Source organism: Prionailurus bengalensis, chromosome B3, assembly GCF_016509475.1.
Source record: "Prionailurus bengalensis isolate Pbe53 chromosome B3, Fcat_Pben_1.1_paternal_pri, whole genome shotgun sequence".
Taxonomy (NCBI): Eukaryota; Metazoa; Chordata; class Mammalia; order Carnivora; family Felidae; genus Prionailurus; species Prionailurus bengalensis.
This window is the reverse complement of record NC_057355.1, coordinates 822860-840932: the sequence shown is the minus strand read 5'-3', so window position 1 is coordinate 840932 and position 18073 is coordinate 822860. Positions and strand designations below refer to the sequence as shown.

At 64.2% G+C, this 18073-nt stretch overlaps 1 protein-coding gene across 3 annotated transcripts in view; it reads right to left on the bottom strand.

Annotated features, from left to right (window-relative positions):
• Positions 1-18073, bottom strand: part of TBC1D2B (TBC1 domain family member 2B) — a 67227-nt gene that overhangs the window by 8732 nt on the left and 40422 nt on the right. For all 3 annotated transcript variants that reach the window (XM_043554593.1, XM_043554595.1, XM_043554594.1), the window contains exons 5-10: positions 16850-17076; positions 15902-16285; positions 8161-8271; positions 7147-7340; positions 4230-4724; positions 1433-1550 (exon numbers count right to left, since the gene is read on the bottom strand). In XM_043554593.1, coding sequence (XP_043410528.1) covers positions 1433-1550; positions 4230-4724; positions 7147-7340; positions 8161-8271; positions 15902-16285; positions 16850-17076 — 1529 coding nt within the window. The remainder of the gene's footprint in view (positions 1-1432; positions 1551-4229; positions 4725-7146; positions 7341-8160; positions 8272-15901; positions 16286-16849; positions 17077-18073) is intronic.

Below are 18073 nucleotides of genomic sequence, written 5' to 3'. Positions count from 1 at the left end.
ACCCGAGGTCAGGGCGTGACCGGCGAGCAGATGTTCTGTCACAAGGGGGCACGGCTGACCCCAAGAGTGACAGTTATACAGGAGGGCAGGGCACCCTGACAAGGGTCAGGGGTCAAGGGGGAGCAGGGATGAGAGCCACCAGGCAGGTGGCAATGACCAGAAGGTAACCGCAGGGATGCAGGGGGCGAGAAATGAGGGGGAGTCCAGGCTGGTGGGCTAGCGGGCGCAGAGGGCAGGCAGTGACAGAGGCCACGATGGACCCGGTCTGAAGGCAGACGTGCAAATCTAAAGCAAAACTCAGGCAGGGGCCAGCCAGGCGGACAGAACCTACTCCCAGTATTTACAACCGAGACCCTGAGGGATTTTACCCAGGAAAGTCACACAGTGACAGAGAAGCTGAGAAGCCAGGCGGCCGCTGGTGGCCCAGAGGCAAGGGCAGGAAGTCACCCCCAGACTGGAACAGGGAGGTCCCTCCTGCACGGGGGCGGGGAGGGGGGACAGTAGACAGGAGTGGGCACCGCGGAGGAGTCAGACCCACTGACGGGCGGTGCCCGTGATGAGTGGGGAGAGAACTACCGTCAGTCCCCTCCTGCCACCCGCCTATCCCCCGCCGGTGCCTTTGCTGGCCTCCGCAGGGCCGTGAAGGTCAGACCTACGAGCAGGATTGCTAGTTGGGGAGCAGGGACGGCGGCCCCAGCCCGGCCCAGGGGAGGGGCCCCGGGCTGCTCTGGAGCCAGAACTGCCCCCGAGGAGACAAGCCTGGGCTCTCCCGCCCCTTCGCCCTTGGGGGCCGGGTGTTGTGGGCATGTCTCCCGCCAGGGGGGTGACTGCCAGCCCCGCTGCCTGCTCCCAGGAAGGAAGTGACCACGGCAGAGCCCCGATGCAGCCTGTCGGCACGAGACACAGGTTTGTCACAGGGGTCCCTGCTGGCCTGGCCGACTTCCTGAGAACCACACGGCCATCTGGGACCTGTCCCACTCGAGCCACCTTCCTGTCCCTGGTCTGGGGGCTCCCCCGCCTCCCTGCTCCCTCCCTGGTCCTTCGCAGGTGACCCCCCCTCAGAAATCTCTGGCTTGCCTACTCCTGTCCCCAGATTCCCCAGGAAGGCTGCACTGGGGAGAGGGCACGGCTATGGGGGGGGGGGACAGCTTGTGCTGGGGAGAGAGCAGGGCTATGGGGGGGAGGGGGACACCTGTGCTCAGGGAGGGAGACAGCAGGACTGCAGGGGATGCACAGGACTGCAGCTGTGCCCGGTGGGACTTTCCCCGCCCGGTCACACTCAGCCAGGCCCGGGGTCTGCAGCACGCCCTCCTCGTCCGTCTGTTTCAAGGCTCAGCACGCACGGGAGCCCCTCCCCCACCGAAGTTAAATTCACCACGTGTCGGCTGGACTCTCCAGGCCGCTGACTGACACGCGGTGTTTCTAGCCGTACCTGGGACCCCAGCAGCGTCTTGGTGTAATAGTCTCGAGGCATGAAAACTTCCACTATGGTGACCAGACACCAGAACGCGTCTTCTTGCTCCAGGTACAGGAGGGCCACCGCCACCAACCTGTAAACAGACGGACAGCAAGGTGAGGGCCAGCACCCCGCACACCGGGGCCCGGGCCACACGGCTGGTCAGCCGCAACGCGCCGCCTGCTTACACAGCCGCGGCCATCTCCAGTCCCCCAACAAAGAACAAGCAACTTCCTGCACGAGCAACACATTCGTCCTTTTCTTTCTTTTTTAAGTCCTCTCTGCCCCCAACGTGGGGCTCAACCTCACAACCCCGAGATCAAGAGTCACGTGTTCCACCAACCGAGCCAGCCGGGTGCCCCAAGTGAGGCACGTCCGACTCTGGATTTCAGCTCACGTCATGACTGCATGGTTCATGGGTTCGAGACCCGTGTTGGGCTCTGTGCTGACAGCACAGGGCCTGCTTGGGATTCTCTCTCTCTCTCTGCCCCTTCCCCCTCTCAAAATAAACACTAAGATAAATGATGTTTGAGAAGCAAAGGTACTGCTCCCGCCAACCCTTTCATTTGGTTTTCGTTTAAGGATGCTGAAATTCTTTCCCAATGATCAACCAGCCTCGTTAAAAAAAAAAAAAAAAAATGCTTAGCTAATGCAGCTCTTTTGTGCACAGAAAGTCCAGGGGTGAGTGTACGATGGGTTACAGAGAACCACTCCGAGGGGCTCTGAGAAGGAGCTGCGGCCACGGTGTGCGTGCACGTGGGGCCAGGAGCCTGAACAATGGTTAGCTTGCTCGTAAAGGAAACCTGGGTTCAGCCGTTACACTGTCCCCAGTCACGGGCCTGTCCAGTGGTCCCAGGCTTGACTCCCAGTAGGCATTCAGGCAGGATCTGGACACAAAGCAACGAGAAAAAAAGCCCTTCTCTCTGCATCTGAAATCCAAGCGCCTCTGCCCTGACAGCTTCTGTGCCTCGCTTACGGGAAACCCTAACCCTGCTTCTCCGAGGCCGGTTACGGTCTTTTTCTTCCTCACACAAAATTACGACGGATTCACCTCGAATTAAGACCTTAAAACGAGGGACGTGGGGTCGGCGGAAGGGGACGCCTCAGGCAGGCCTGACCGCACGGGCCGCGGGCAGGTGGCCGCGGCAGGGACGGACAGGAGAGACGGCAAGTCCACAGCACCCAAAGGTGTGGGGAGCGGGGCCAGGGGTCTGCAGTCAGCACAGCCTGCAGGACGTCACTCTAACCGAGTTTCAGGAGGTAGGCCTGGACCACTCACAAAAGGCTAACATTCTTCCACCCGAGTTCTGGGTTCTCAGGAGGCACGTGTAAAATATTTGGGGGAAAACCCCAATAAAATGGTTAAAGTTAAGAGGCCCTAAGGGTGATGGGGTGCGGATGACGGGGGCAATTTTCTGGAAGTTTTGTGGAAGAGGAGGTTCCACGGTAGCGCCAGATGAACGGGGCGCCAGCGTCGCCCCCAAACAGGCGTGCCGGAGGGATCCGCTGGCCTTCAGAGGGTTGTGGCTTCTGGAAACCGTTAGATTGGGTGTTCCACGTGAATCGTGGATTCAAAGAGAACTAAGCCGTTCCTCACACAGCATCCTGTTGGCAGCTTTTTTTCTTTTAACGGGGGCGCAAAGGGGCAGCCGAATCCATCACTTTCGGGGCACGGACGGCACATCCGTCCTCCCCACCACAGAGGCAGGTGACTTCCTTGGGAACGGCCTAGTGTGAACACGCCAGCTGAAACCTTCCTTCTGCAGCACGGCCACTCGGACACAAACACACGGCCCTGACTGGAGGTCAGTATGTGGCACGGAGCGGGAGTCAGGGCTGCGAGCGGCCAGAATTAACCGCCAGCATCCACAACTCAACGCGTGCGCTTGGCTTGTGGCAAAACTCCTGACGCACGCGAGCACACACAGCTTCTTCACGCTTCAACGTATCTCCCGCTCCCACCGCACGGACAGGGCACCCCTGGACGAGCGCAGGGCCAGCGAGTGCGGAAAGCACGTCGGCCACAGACACCAGGCACCAAGCAGCCACGGCACGCAGCCCCCTGCGGCGCAGACCCCGGGGCCTCCGGTGGCCTCGTCCCGCCCTAGCCCGGCTCCGAATGAGGAGCGACGAGGTGGGCGGCCTCCCAGTGTCCTCCGCCTATGGAAGCAGGGACGTGCGTCAGACCCGCGGACTCTCGTCCACAGGTGCCAGGTTCCAACCAGCCGCAGAACCATCTGGGGCAACTTCTCAACTCACGATGATGCTGGATGAACGAGAGGAATGGCCACCAGCATCCGCTTCGTGCGTTATGAGCGTAAAATCATATAAAATTATAATTGAAAGCATAGTGAGATCAAACTTCCGGTCAAACCCTGAACCTCGTGAGGAACCAGAACGAGAAACGTAGTTGCTTCAGATGACGTCAATTTGGCAGTGGTATTGTTTTCATATTTTACTTTTTTCAAGTTTATTCATTTGAAGAGAGAGACGGAGAGAGATCCCGAGCCAGGGAGGAGCAGAGAGAGATGGAGAGAGAATCCCGAACAGGTTCTGAGCGGTCAGCACAGAGCCCAACACGGGGCCTGAACTCACCAACAGGGAGATGGTGAGCCGAGCCGAAATCAAGAGTCGGCTGCTCAAGGGACCGAGCCGGCAGGCGCCCCAGGGGACACTGCGTCACCCAACCTAGCTGACTGCAACGTCCCCGCAGGGGAGGGGCCCGTCCCGTCCGGTGGGGGGCACGCAGGAGCAGCGTGGGGCCGACACCCACCTGTTCAGACCCTGGCAGTAGCCGATGTCCGGGTTCCGCCAGGAGAAGGCCAGCAGGACGTTGCGAAGCTTCTGTATGCCCTCCGAGGTGGGGCAGGAGTAGTGCTTGTTGTTGGGCAGGGTCCGCAGCAGGTCAAGCTCGATCTGCTTGGAGGCCGGGTTCTGCTTCTCCAGCGCCTTCTGGAGCAGCGTCTGGAAGTACCCGGGCTCGGTGCTGCCCTTGAACTTCCGGGTGTGGAGGTCCACGCACCACTTCCACACCTTGGAACGGTGCTCGTGCGGGATGCCCGCCCGGATCAGGTTCTTCAGCTCCGGAGAGCACGCCATCTCCCTGTTCATCGTGCTCGCGAAGTAGTTCTCCCACTTGACGCCGGTGGACACTTCCTGGTTTTCCGTGAGGTGCAGCGTCTTCAGGTCCAGCGCGCGGACCTTGGCCACCAGCTTCTCCTCCTCGTCGTCCTCTGGGACGGTCCTGAACCCGTAGATGTCGTACTCGCTGTTGAGAAAAACAGGAGGAAAATAAAACGCCGTGACTTCCGCAAACACAGGGCAACGGCAAAGAGCGCCAGCCACGTGCACGTGGCCCCGTGACCCGGGCCCCGGCGCTGCAGCGGCCAGGAGAGACCGAACTTCTCCGTAAACGGGGTCAGGACGACCGGCTGTCTGCGCGGGGGCAAGTTAGACTAGACGTCTTCTTGATACCGAGAGAAAAAGGGAATCGGGGTGTGGAAAGCACAGCGGAAGCACGCCGGCGTTACTGGGAGATTCGGCCGCGCTGATGCACGCGCGTGTGTACGTCACACCTGCACGGACGAGGAACTTTTGTGTTGGAAAAGCGTCATTTTAAAAAGCGGAAAGACGAGGGAGGGAACGTTTGTGTGGACATCAGGGACGTGGAAGGCAGGACAGCGGCCCCGAGGACGTCAAACCCCAGGGCCTCACACCCGTGACGAGGTCACCTCACAGAAGGCATTCACGGCGGGGAGCTCACCCCGGGTGTTCCAGGGGCCAGCGTGTGCACAGGAGCCCTTCACGGTGGGAGTCGAAGGAGAGGGGCCGCGTGGCCCACTGTCGCCGGCTGCGGAAGGAAGCGGGGGCCGGAGCCCGGGGACGCGGCGGCCTCCAGAAGCGGGGGCTGAACGCCGCGCCCGGCGGCCCGGGGAACGCGTCCTGCCGACAATCCCGTGACCACGTGCCGCGGGGAAGGCGTGCAGCCCAGGACACGTCGGCCGCCGGCAGAAGCCTGAGTGCGGCGTTGGAAGCCGCAAAGCGTGTGGCGACCCGCCAGGCCGGCCACGGGAAAATCGGCACGCGGGCCTTCCGTGCCCTGCTGCTCCGGAAACCCGCCCTGGCGCGGCTGCGGCTGTATTCCGGTCTACACCCGGCAGGACGGGAGCTCGCACACAGACAGGCAGACCCACGAACCACGTGCTCGCCCGCCTCATCTGGTAAAGGAAGCGCGAAGGAACCACGAGGGGAAGGAATAGAGACACCGAGGCCCGGGCACCACACGTCCCCCCCTACCGGGAAGGCACACGAGGCAAGGACGAAATGCCCGGAGCCACACGTATCCCCCTGTGCGATTTCAGGAAGTTAACACTGAAGGCAGGCAGTTGCGAAAACACAGAACATGGTGGGATGCGCCTATTAAAAAGTGTCATCAGGGGCGCCCGGGGGGCTCGGTCGGTTGAGCATCGGACTCTGGATTTTGGCTCAGGTCGCGATCCCGCGGTTCGCGGGTTCGAGCCCCGCGTCGTGCTCTGCGCTGACAGCGTGGAGCCTGCTGGGGATCCCCTCTCTCTCCCTCCCTCTCTGCCCCTCCCTGGCGCATGTGCACACCCAGACACACTTCCTCTCTCCAAGTAAATACGCTTACGAAAGAGGGCCATCAGTTAGAAGTTAGAAATGCATCCTGGGGTGTTTTAAGGCGAAAAGACAAAATGAGTGGCATTTGCCTTAAAGTAACTGCAGGAAAAAACCCTGGGGGAGGGGAGGACGAAACCAGACCGGCCAAACACCGGCAACTGCTGACGGTACACGTGGGGTGTTGCTGGCCGTCACTTTGTAGGCTGGAAATTTTCATCGAGTAAAAACGAGTCCGTGCGTACAGTCAGCGTTCTAGTTACACGCGGTTTGAACACGTACGATGTACACAGCGAGGGCCCGACGGCGCACGGGGGAGGGAGGAAGGACGGTGTCTCCAGAGCCGCCAGCGGGGGTGCCGTCCGCGGGCCCTGTCCTTGCCCCCGGGCACCATGACCGTGGCCAGCACGTCTCCCCCACGGCCTCAGCCTCCTGTGCGGCACGAGGGTACACGCACCCGCCTCGCCGAGCCCGCACGGCTCCTGGCGCACAGGCCTCGGCAGTGCGGGTGCCGCGCTTGAGCGCAGACGCGGGGAGGCCGTGCTGACCAGGCTTCACCGGGGCGGGAGGCGCGAGGCCCCTGCGGCAGGGCCGTCCCGGAGCGGCCAGCGGAGGAGACGAGGAGACGGGACCGAATCTGCGGGTTTCTCCGTGTCCAACGTCTCACGGATCTCATTTATTCAGTAACTACTACGTAAGGACCCCAGGGAGAGAGCTGGCACGGGCTTCCAGACTCCGCCATTTTCTAACATGTGCGACACTGCACGCGTCCAAGCGTGTCCACGGCACACGTCGGAGCCTCAGTGGCTGCTGGGCCACCGAGCCAGGCCACCCAAGCGTCTTCCCCACTCGGGGGCCCCCGTGCTCTCAGACGCGGTGACGGCTGTCATGTCCACGCTGCCCTTCCCACCACAATGCCATCGGGTGGAGCTGTGTCTCGGGACGGGGCGCCTGCTCGCCGGGACACGGCCTCGTGTCCCGCTCCCCGTGAACGGCCGCTGTGGCTGCAGCAGGGGGCTTCAGGAGGGGGTCCCACCACCCGCCAGCACCTTTACCTGACGAGACGAGGCTTCACGAATGCCTGCTCCGGCTGCTCCGGGCCCTCCACCTGCAGAGCGTCCTCCAGCAGCTGGGCTATGACCTCGCGGGAGGGCCCCTGCTCTTCCGAGCACACGGGCGTCTTCATTTCTTGCAGCAGAATCAGGTATTTGCTTTCTATCTGGCAGAGCTTGGCTTCCAGGCTGGAATACTACAGATAGCGTGGGGGTTACCTCCGTCCCGACCGACGCGGGATACACAACCCTTAGGTACGTCAGGCAGCTGACGAATGACAAGCCCCCAACTACCAGGAGGAGAGGCGGGGGGCCGTGTGGAGGACAAGAGATTAATTTATGTCATCGGCCACCCGTCACGTCCCCTCCCTTCTGGGGCTCCGGCACCAAGGACCCGATGCCAACACCCACATGGGTCCTGGACGGCCGAAGGGAGCAGGAGGAACCAGAGCACGAGCCGGTTCCTGAGGTCATGTCGTGTCCCTGGCAGGTGCGCCATGAGCAGGCGCCCGCGTGGCAGCCATGCTTTCCCAGGACCCTGTGCCTGGGACCAGCTCCCGTCCGCCGCCGCCTCAGACGAGACAGACACCAAGGAGAACACGCAGGCAAAGGTCGGGGGATGGGGTGACGGCTGTCACGTTCACGCTGCCTTTCCCGCCACAATGCCATCAGACTCTCGCACCGCCACCGTTGGGCTGGCAGCGAGGTGTTCTCCCCCTTCCCCGTTTACAGGTGGAAATCGACCCCCACCGCAGCTAAAATCACCATCCAAGGGGCCTTCATTTGGGGGCCTCAGAATAGGATTTAAGCTGTTCTGTGAATCCCGTTATATGTGCAGACGGGACACAGCAGGGCGCCTCGGATGAGACCAAGCACCCAGCACTCTGCGCTCCCAACGTTTAGGACACGATTCGGGGTCGCGACCACACCCCCACCGGCAGCAGGACAGGCAGCAGGACCCGCTTCCGGAAGGCTTGAGTCCCCCGCCACCAGGACACAGAGCCGCGCCCGACCCACCTTGGCCATCAGATCCCGCTCCCTCCTTTCTGCGTTTCTCCGCAGCGCCGAGAGCTCCAGAATTTCCTTGTTGAGAAACTTATTCTGGGTTTTATACCCCTGGAGGCTGTCCTGTTGGAAGAGAAAACCCGTCGACTCACACCAGCTGAAGGCTGATTATTCTACATAATTAACATTCCGCCCCTGCAATCAAACGGTCCCGCTGAATTAGTGCCGACACCCCGACCACCGCCGCGGCCACCAGGACCCACGTCCCCGCTCTGTGCAAACACCCACCTGCACTCACGTCCCTCACGCTCCATTCTTTCCTAAGCAGAGAGACAGCACACTTTCTGCGGGTGCTCATTTTTACTCACCCGCTTTGCACACCGCACACGCCCTCAACTAGAGACCCACGCCTGCAACTGACAGCGGGTGAGGCGCTCCGGAGAGCACGTCCTTCCCTCCCGTGTCCCCGTGGAAGACGTCAAACTCTGGCCCAGCTGCAAGGGAAGTACAGCGAACCCAACATACCCTTCACCTAAATTCACCAATGGTTAATGTCTGCTGCATCTGCCATGTTTTAAGAGGCCTCACGGGCCGGCGACAAGCTCTACCAAACGTGGGGACACGCTTGGCTCTGGCCTTGAAGCCTGAGGACAGGAAGCCGAGCCGGACACGTGCTGCCGAGCCCAGCCCTTCATCAGTGTGCTCCTCCCGCTCTGCCGGGGCTCCCAGGGAGGCTCCGGCCCCTCGGCCTTGGCCACAGCCACAGGAAAATTCGGGGGCCGGCCGGGAGTGGCCAGGGAAGCCGCGGGCTCCTGGACCCTCACGGGACAGAAGCCAGGGCCGTTCCCCGAGACGTGCCCCAGGCCGGACGTCGCCGTGGGGCTGGCGGCCCATAACCAGCCTAAAACCCACAGAGAAAATGACGTTTCCGTGATCCCTTCAATCGCTAACATTTGTGGGGCACTTGCTAGGGATTATGGGTCGGCATGACACTCCTGATCTGCCTGCACCACGACAATTGCTGGGCAGCCGTCCCCAGGTCTCCGCTGCCCAGGCGAAGACGGAGCCTAGGGGCCGGGATCCGGCCTCTGAGAGCCAGGCCGCTGGACTCCGGGCCACTGGCCACCGCCTGACTGATACACGCACACCTTCTGAGTCCGTGGGACCACATGTCATGACGGGCCCGCGAGACACCTAAATCTAGCCCCACAGAAGGCCCCGATCCCCTTCCGCGGCCTCAGTCTCGCCCTCCTGGTGGGTGAGAGCTGCTGGCGGCAGAGGGAGGAGAGGGGGCGCCGGGCCGAGCGCAGCACATGCCCGAGCCCGACCGACCGAGGCCGAGTGACACAAGGGGGTGGGTGACAGCAGGAGAGCAGACCAACGGTGTCTTCCTTGGGAGGGCCTGACTGTTCCTCACAAGGACGGTCGCCCTACGGTGACGATCACGGCAGGGAAGCCCCGTGAGGCACCAGGAGCCCGATCCCCGCGAGACCCCCGAGGGGAGGGCTGGGTCTCAGGTGAACACACTGGGCAGAGAAGGGGCCCAACCCGCCGTGGGGGGGGCTCACAGGCCCCACAGCTGGGCTCGAACGCAGGCCAGGTCTGGCTCCGGGGCTGCGTCTAGACCACCACGAGTGCCGGCCCACGTCTCTTCCCTGCTGCTCACCCTCACTGCAGCTGTGGCTCTGCCTCTGTCTCTGCTTTCGAGACACACTGGGTGCCACGGGGGCGGGGTGGGGAGGGACACACCGTGCGCTTCCAGCAGAACGCAGGCCCGGCGCGTGGCCGGACAAACGAACAAGGCCGCAAGCGTGAAGGCCCACGCGGAAGGAGCAAATCGCAGGAAGGAGGACAGGGCGGCACAAGGGGATGGGGACACAGTCACAGGACGGGCAGCCCCAAGTCACAGCGAGGACAGCGCCCACCGAGACGGGCCATGGCACCGGACAAAGCAGGGATCGACCTGCTCCGGGCACAGAATTACGGAGCCACGGAAAAGGTCTGGAAGGAAGTACGAGAGAGATAAAGTCCTTAAATTCTAGGCTGGAAAAATACGACGACCAACGTTTACACCCTCCTCAAAATACCCCGGAAAGTGACCCTGTCTGCATCAGACCAATGAGAAGAGCTCGCAGGTTCCAAACAGCACAAACCTGCAGGCTGCAGACACGGACTCTTGACTGAGAAACCCGGAAATGACGGTGACAGTGACACGACAGAGTGCCGCCGACACACACAGACGGTCCCCCACAAGGACGTTTAAACTCGGGGACAAGGGAAGCAATCAGCGTGGGAACCACGCAGCATTAAGTGCTGGAGGACACAGAGGACAGCAAGTCCCCACTTCCATCCACAACCCCTCACGCTGCGTTCAATTCCTGCAGTGCCACGGACAGCCACGCAGGTGAGCATGTGGGGCCGGAGAGCCAGCGCAGGGGAGAGGGTGTGGGGCCGGAGCGCCAGTGCAGGGGTGAGGGTATGGGACTGGAGAGCCAGCGCAGGGGAGAGCGTGTGGGGCCGGAGAGCCAGCGCAGGGGTGAGCGTGTGGGGCCGGAGAGCCAGCGCAGGGGTGAGTGTGTGGGGTCAGAGAGCCAGCGCAGGGGTGAGCGTGTAAGGCTGGAGAGCCAGCGCAGGGGTGAGGGTGTGGGGCTGGAGAGCCAGCGCAGGGGTGAGGGTTTGGAACTGGAGAGGCAGTACAGGGGTAAGAGTGTGGGGCCGGAGAGCCAGCACAGGGGTGAGGGTGTGGGGCCGGAGAGCCAGCACAGGGGTGAGCGTGTAAGGCTGGAGAGCCAGTGCAGGGGTGAGAGTATGGAACTGGAGAGCCAGCGCAGGGGTGAGGGTTTGGAACTAGAGAGGCAGTACAGGGGTAAGAGTGTGGGGCCGGAGAGCCAGCACAGGGGTGAGGGTGTGGGGCCGGAGAGCCAGCACAGGGGTGAGCGTGTAAGGCTGGAGAGCCAGCGCAGGGGTGAGGGTGTGGGGCCGGAGAGCCAGCACAGGGGTGAGCGTGTAAGGCTGGAGAGCCAGCACAGGGGTGAGGGTGTGGGGCTGGAGAGGCAGCACAGGGGTGAGAATGCGAGGCTGGAGAACCGGCACAGGGGTGAGCATGTAAGGCCGGAGAGCCAGGGCAGGGCTGAGCGTGTGGGGCTGGAGAGCCAGCACAGGGGAGAGGGCGTGGGGCCGGAGAGCCAGCGCAGGGCTGAGCGTGTGGGGCTGGAGAGCCAGCACAGGGGAGAGGGTGTGGGGCCGGAGAGCCAGCGCAGGGCTGAGCGTGTGGGGCCAGAGAGCCAGTGCAGGGGTGAGGGTGTGGAACTGGAGAGTCAGCGCAGGGGTGAGGGTTTGGGGCCGGAGAGCCGGCGCAGGGCTGAGCTTGTGGGGCCAGAGAGCCAGCGCAGGGGTGAGGGTGTGGGGCCAGAGAGCCAGTGCAGGGCTGAGCGTGTGGGGCCGGAGAGCCAGTGCAGGGGAGAGGGTGTGGGGCCAGAGAGCCAGTGCAGGGGTAAGAGTGTGGGGCCGGAGAGCCAGAGCAGGGCTGAGCGTGTGGGGCCAGAGAGCCAGTGCAGGGGAGAGGGTGTGGAACTGGAGAGCCAGTACAAGGGTGAGGGTGTGGGGCTGGAGAGCCAGCGCAGGGGAGAATGTGTGGAACTGGAAAGCCAGGACAAAGGTAAGCGTGTTGGGCTGAAGAGCCAGCACAGGGGTGAGGGTGTAGGGCCGGAGAGCCAGCGTAGGGGTGAGGGTGTGGGGCCGGAGAGCCAGCGCAGGGGTGAGCGTGTGGGGCCGGAGAGCCAGCGTAGGGGTGAGCGTGTGGGGCCGGAGAGCCAGTGCAGGGGTGAGGGTACGGAACTGGAGAGCCAGCGCAGGGGTGAGGGTTTGGAACTGGAGAGCCAGCACAGGGGTGAGGGTGTGGGGCCGGGGAGCCAGAGCGGGGGTGAGGGTGTGGGGCCGGAGAGCCAGCGCAGGGCTGAGCGTGTGGGGCCGGAGAGCCGGCGCAGGGCTGAGCTTGTGGGGCCGGAGAGTTGGCGCAGGGGTGAGGGTGTGGGGCCGGAGAGCCGGCGTAGGGGTGAGCGTGTGGGGCCGGAGAGCCAGCGCAGGGGTGAGGGTGTGGGGCCGGAGAGCCAGTGCAGGGGTGAGCGTGTGGGGCCGGAGAGCCAGCGCAGGGGAGAGGGTGTGGGGCCGGAGAGCCAGCGCAGGGGTGAGCGTGTGGGGCCGGAGAGCCAGCGCAGGGGTGAGGGTGTGGGGCCGGAGAGCCAGCGCAGGGGTGAGCGTGTGGGGCCGGAGAGCCAGCGCAGGGGTGAGGGTGTGGGGCCGGGGAGCCAGAGCGGGGGTGAGGGTGTGGGGCCGGAGAGCCAGCGCAGGGCTGAGCGTGTGGGGCCGGAGAGCCGGTGCAGGGCTGAGCTTGTGGGGCCGGAGAGTTGGCGCAGGGGTGAGGGTGTGGGGCCGGAGAGCCGGCGTAGGGGTGAGCGTGTGGGGCCGGAGAGCCAGAGCGGGGGTGAGGGTGTGGGGCCGGAGAGCCAGCGCAGGGCTGAGCGTGTGGGGCCGGAGAGCCGGTGCAGGGCTGAGCTTGTGGGGCCGGAGAGTTGGCGCAGGGGTGAGGGTGTGGGGCCGGAGAGCCGGCGCAGGGGTGAGCGTGTGGGGCCGGAGAGCTGGCACGGGGGCAAGCGTGTGGGGCCGGAGAGCCAGCGTAGGGGCGAGCGTGTGGGGCCGGAGAGCCAGCGTAGGGGCGAGCGTGTGGGGCCGGGGAGCCAGAGCGGGGGTGAGGGTGTGGGTCGGAGAGCCGGCGCGGGGGTGAGCGTGTGGGGCCGGAGAGCCAGCGCAGGGGAGAGGGTGTGGGGCCGGAGAGCCTGCGCAGGGGTGAGGGTGTGGGGCCGGAGAGCCGGCGCAGGGGTGAGCGTGTGGGGCCGGAGAGCCGGCGCAGGGGTGAGGGTGTGGGGCCGGGGAGCCAGAGCGGGGGTGAGGGTGTGGGGCCGGAGAGCCAGCGCGGGGGTGAGGGTGTGGGACCGGAGAGCCAGCGCAGGGGTGAGCGTGTGGGGCCGGAGAGCCAGCGCAGGGGAGAGGGTGTGGGACCGGAGAGCCAGCGCAGGGGAGAATGTGTGGAACTGGAAAGCCAGGACAAGGGTAAGCGTGTTGGCTGGAGAGCCAGCATGGGGGTGGAGGTGTGGGGCTGGAGAGCCAGCACAGGGGTGAGGGTGTGGGGCCGGAGAGCCGGCGCAGGGGTGAGCGTGTGGGGCCGGAGAGCCAGCGCAGGGGTGAGGGTGTGGGGCCGGGGAGCCAGAGCGGGGGTGAGGATGTGGGGCCGGAGAGCCAGCGCAGGGCTGAGCGTGTGGGGCCGGAGAGCCGGCGCAGGGCTGAGCTTGTGGGGCCGGAGAGTTGGCGCAGGGGTGAGGGTGTGGGGCCGGAGAGCCGGCGTAGGGGTGAGCGTGTGGGGCCGGAGAGCCAGCGCAGGGGTGAGCGTGTGGGGCCGGAGAGCCAGCGTAGGGGTGAGCGTGTGGGGCCGGAGAGCCAGCGCAGGGGAGAGGGTGTGGGGCCGGAGAGCCGGCGCAGGGGTGAGCTTGTGGGGCCAGAGAGCCGGCGTAGGGGTGAGCGTGTGGGGCCGGAGAGCCGGCGCAGGGGTGAGCGTGTGGGGCCGGAGAGCCGGCATGGGGGCAAGCGTGTGGGGCCGGAGAGCCAGCGTAGGGGCGAGCGTGTGGGGCCGGAGAGCCAGCGTAGGGGCGTGTGGGGCCGGGGAGCCAGAGCGGTGGTGAGGGTGTGGGGCCGGAGAGCCGGTGCAGGGGTGAGCGTGTGGGGCCGGAGAGCCGGCGCAGGGGAGAGGGTGTGGGGCCGGAGAGCCAGCGCAGGGGTGAGGGTGTGGGGCCGGAGAGCCGGCGCGGGGGTGAGGGTGTGGGTCGGAGAGCCGGCGCAGGGGTGAGCGTGTGGGGCCGGAGAGCCAGCGCAGGGGAGAGGGTGTGGGGCCGGAGAGCCTGCGCAGGGGTGAGGGTGTGGGGCCGGAGAGCCGGCGCAGGGGTGAGCGTGTGGGGCCGGAGAGCCGGCGCAGGGGTGAGGGTGTGGGGCCGGGGAGCCAGAGCGGGGGTGAGGGTGTGGGGCCGGAGAGCCAGCGCGGGGGTGAGGGTGTGGGACCGGAGAGCCAGCGCAGGGGTGAGCGTGTGGGGCCGGAGAGCCAGCGCAGGGGAGAGGGTGTGGGACCGGAGAGCCAGCGCAGGGGAGAATGTGTGGAACTGGAAAGCCAGGACAAGGGTAAGCGTGTTGGCTGGAGAGCCAGCATGGGGGTGGGGGTGTGGGGCTGGAGAGCCAGCACAGGGGTGAGGGTGTGGGGCCGGAGAGCCGGCGCAGGGGTGAGCGTGTGGGGCCGGAGAGCCAGCGCAGGGGTGAGGGTGTGGGACCGGAGAGCCGGCGCAGGGGTGAGCGTGTGGGGCCGGAGAGCCAGCGCGGGGGTGAGGGTGTGGGTCGGAGAGCCAGAGCGGGGTGAGCGTGTGGGGCCGGAGGGCCAGCGCAGGGGTGAGGGTGTGGGACCGGAGAGCCGGCGCGGGGGCGAGCGTGTGGGGCTGGTGGCCGGCCATCCCGCCTGGACCCCAGGGCCACACAGAGGCTCCAGAGAACCTTCCTCCTTCTTGAGCTCTCGTGGATTTTGGAGCCACAGGCTTTAAAAACTGGGGAGAAACATTGGAGGAAAAGGTCACGAAATCACCAAGTGACCGAAACCACCTTGCCCACCGTGCCACAGAAACAAGAGAGTAAACAAGGGCGAGAAACCTAACCCGGGTCAACTCTTGGGTCCCCATAGGGAGCTGCGTGGACACAGGACAAGCCGCTCCATCCCGCACGTGCTCTGGCTGGGCCCGCGTGTGTCCTCACAGAGCATGCTCGGCGGGGCCGGCAGGCAGACGCTGCCAACACAGGCACGCTCTCAAAACGTGAACTCCTGTCCACGTTAAACAAGGCGGCCTGAAACGCACATCACCCGCGCGGCGCGGGTCGGGCACCTTCCAGGCCGTGTGCGCAAGCAAGGCCGGCCCACCGGCAACGCTGACTGAGACGTGTCGCCGAGAAGCCGTCGCTACGGAGGCCCTGCACATGTCCCAGTCATGCTGCTGTCAGCCCAGTGTTAAGTCCTGTTTTAGAATTCTCTGGGAGACCCCCCCCCCACACCCCGCCACGTCTGCCACTTGCCATCCTCTGCACTGACGGGGGCAGGCGCTCCCGGGCACACAGCGGGGCCTCGCCGACAACCTCAAGGTGGCGGACCTTGGCCTCCGAGGATACATTACACTCAGGGGCCAAACACCCTCGGTGCCAAGGTGTCTACACAACGAGGGTAGCCAGGTGAGGAGCGTGTTGGGGACGGGACACACCTGCGGCTGGAGACCCGCGTGGGGTCGACTGGACTACACCCAGGGTCCCTGTGGGGCCTGACGGACAGACCACGGGCCCTCAGCTCTCCTGGCGAGGGGGAGGGGGGGGCTGGCAGGCTTCTCCGCAGGCACGGAGACCACCCCTGCCTCCCACAGCAGCGCGCTCCCCCGACCTGCCAACGGGTCCGCACCCTGGGGACGACCCAGAGACCCAACGTGTTCAGGAAGTAGCGCCCTCCCCAGGGCCAGCGTGGCCACAGGGGCGCCGGCTCCGAGCGGGCCTGTGGGGCAGCCGACCCCACGCTCCGCTCCCCCACCAGGCACTGAGGCCGGCACCCCTGCGCGACATCGAGGGGCCGCCCGCACCGCCTGTCTGAACCCCGCCCAGCAGCCGGAGCCCGCACCCCACTTACCTTCAGCCTGTCCAGCTCCAGCTGCTCCCTGCCGGCGGGGGAGCCGGGCACCCCCGCCGGGGATGACGTACTGTCCTCGCTCTCGCTGAGCTGGCGCGAGAGCTTCATGATGACCTCGTCCTTGGCCTGGATGGTCTCCACCAGCATCCCCAGCTGCTCGCTGAGCTCGCCCACCTTGCCCTTGAGCGTCCTCACTTCCTGCTGCAGACTCTCCCTCTCCAGGGTGAGCCTCTCCAGCTGGCCGCTGAGGCCCAGGATCTGGTCATCCTTGCGGTGCAGAAGGTCGAGCGCGTCCTTCGGGACCCCCTCGGAGAGCCGGCTGCTGGCGAAGTACTTGTCATACTGGGACGACCGGACCGTCTGCTGCAGCAGCCGCACAAGCTCCTGGAGCCGGAGGGGAGAGCAGGGACCGTGAACAGGTGCAGGGGGCAAGGCGGGGCGGAGGGAATGCGGAAACCCCACTGGGAGCGTGTTAGTAGCGAACCTCCTCTCGAGGGGTCTCGGAAACAGAGAGGAAGAGACGTTAGCCGGCGGAGCCTGTCTGCGGAGAACGGCAATAGGAAACAGGAAACAAACGCGCGAACTGTGATCAGCAACAGGTCCCAGTGAGCGCACATCGGGGTTTAGAAAACGGGGGCTCTAAAACCTTAAGCCTCGGCTCTGGTCGGAGCAATCAAGCGCGCTCAGTTTCGGAAGAAACGGTGTTGTCTGACAGCACGTGGAGACTGTTCCCACCGGGAAGGGACTCTGGGCCAGCGCTGTGTCGAGAGAGACTGATGCACTCGTGTCTGAACGCGTGACCTGGGGCACCAGAGTGCCCACAATGTGACACCCCGAGGGGAGCCCCCCCGGGGAACAAAACATCCAGAGACCCACGAAAGCCAGGCTTTGCCCCTCCGGTCCCGGCGGCTGATGTGGGGGGACACACGTGCGCAGAAGGGGAGTCACCTTCTGACTGGACAGGTCTTTCTTCAGCCGCTCCAGCTCCTCCTGCTGGCTCTGCAGCTGTGTTTCGGGGGCCGGCTTGCTGACGCCGCCACTGCCCTGCGGCCCCTCGGCGGAAGGGTCACCACTGACGTGACGGTTCCTGTAGGACCCGATCATGTCTCTCAAAGGGCGCTTTCCTTTGTAGGGAATACGTCCGAAATCAAAGGGAAATCCTGAGCTGGTTCCTCCTACGTAAAAACAAAACTTTTTTAGGTGCAGGACAAATCCTCACTCTGGGAAGTCCGGTGAAACACATCGGCATCCCATCCGTCATCCTCCAGAAAGCTGTGTGCCCCTCGCGCAGGGGACACAGGCGGGGGCGCCTCTCGCCCGACTCCTCCTTGATGAAAGCCAAGCCTAAACTCAAGGAGCGGGATTCTTCCGTATTACACTTGTCACATGACCACTGCTAAAGACAACGCTCTCTCTGCTTGCTCAGTTTCTAAGATGAGGCCTGGTGGCGCTAACGAGCCTACGACAAGGCTTCCCTGCACCTTCTCTCAGGACTCATAAGCTCCTTTTCCAAAAGGTCAGTTCACGTCACCGTTCTCCCATGTCATCCACTTCTAGGACCAAACAGAAAGAGAACGGGCCAGGGAGGAGCATGGTGCTGGAGTCCTTGCAGGGTCCCCACCTGCACAGCCGGCGGCTTCCCCGTGGGACTCCCACACCTCGGGGATCCCTGGCTTCCTTTTGCTCATCTGTTCCCAGCAAAATAAAAACAGGACCAAACCCCTCCCTAAATGCACGTTTTCTTAATTGTGAACACTTGCTTTAGAGCATGACTACCTTCTCTTTCTTAAAAAAAAAAAGGGTATTTAAAGGGGCGCCTGGGGGGCTCAGTCGGTGGAGCGCAGGTCACGAACTCGCAGTTCGTGGGTTCGAGCCCCGCGTCGGGCTCTGTGCCGACAGCTCGGAGCCTGGAGCTGCTTCGGATTCTGTGTCTCCCTCTTTCTCTGCCCCTCCCCCGCTCACACTCTCTCAAAATAAGTTTTTAAAAAATGGGTACTCAAAATACTAAAGGACCCAAATACATTTGTGCATCAATGGATTCAAATACATATTCAAGCTACAAGGAAGCAATGTGAAATAGTACAAACCACATAGGTCCCTTAAAGCTAGAAAACAAGGCCCTGACTCCCTGCTGTTTTGGGACAGGGGCCACCCTGGGAGAGGCCAGTGACT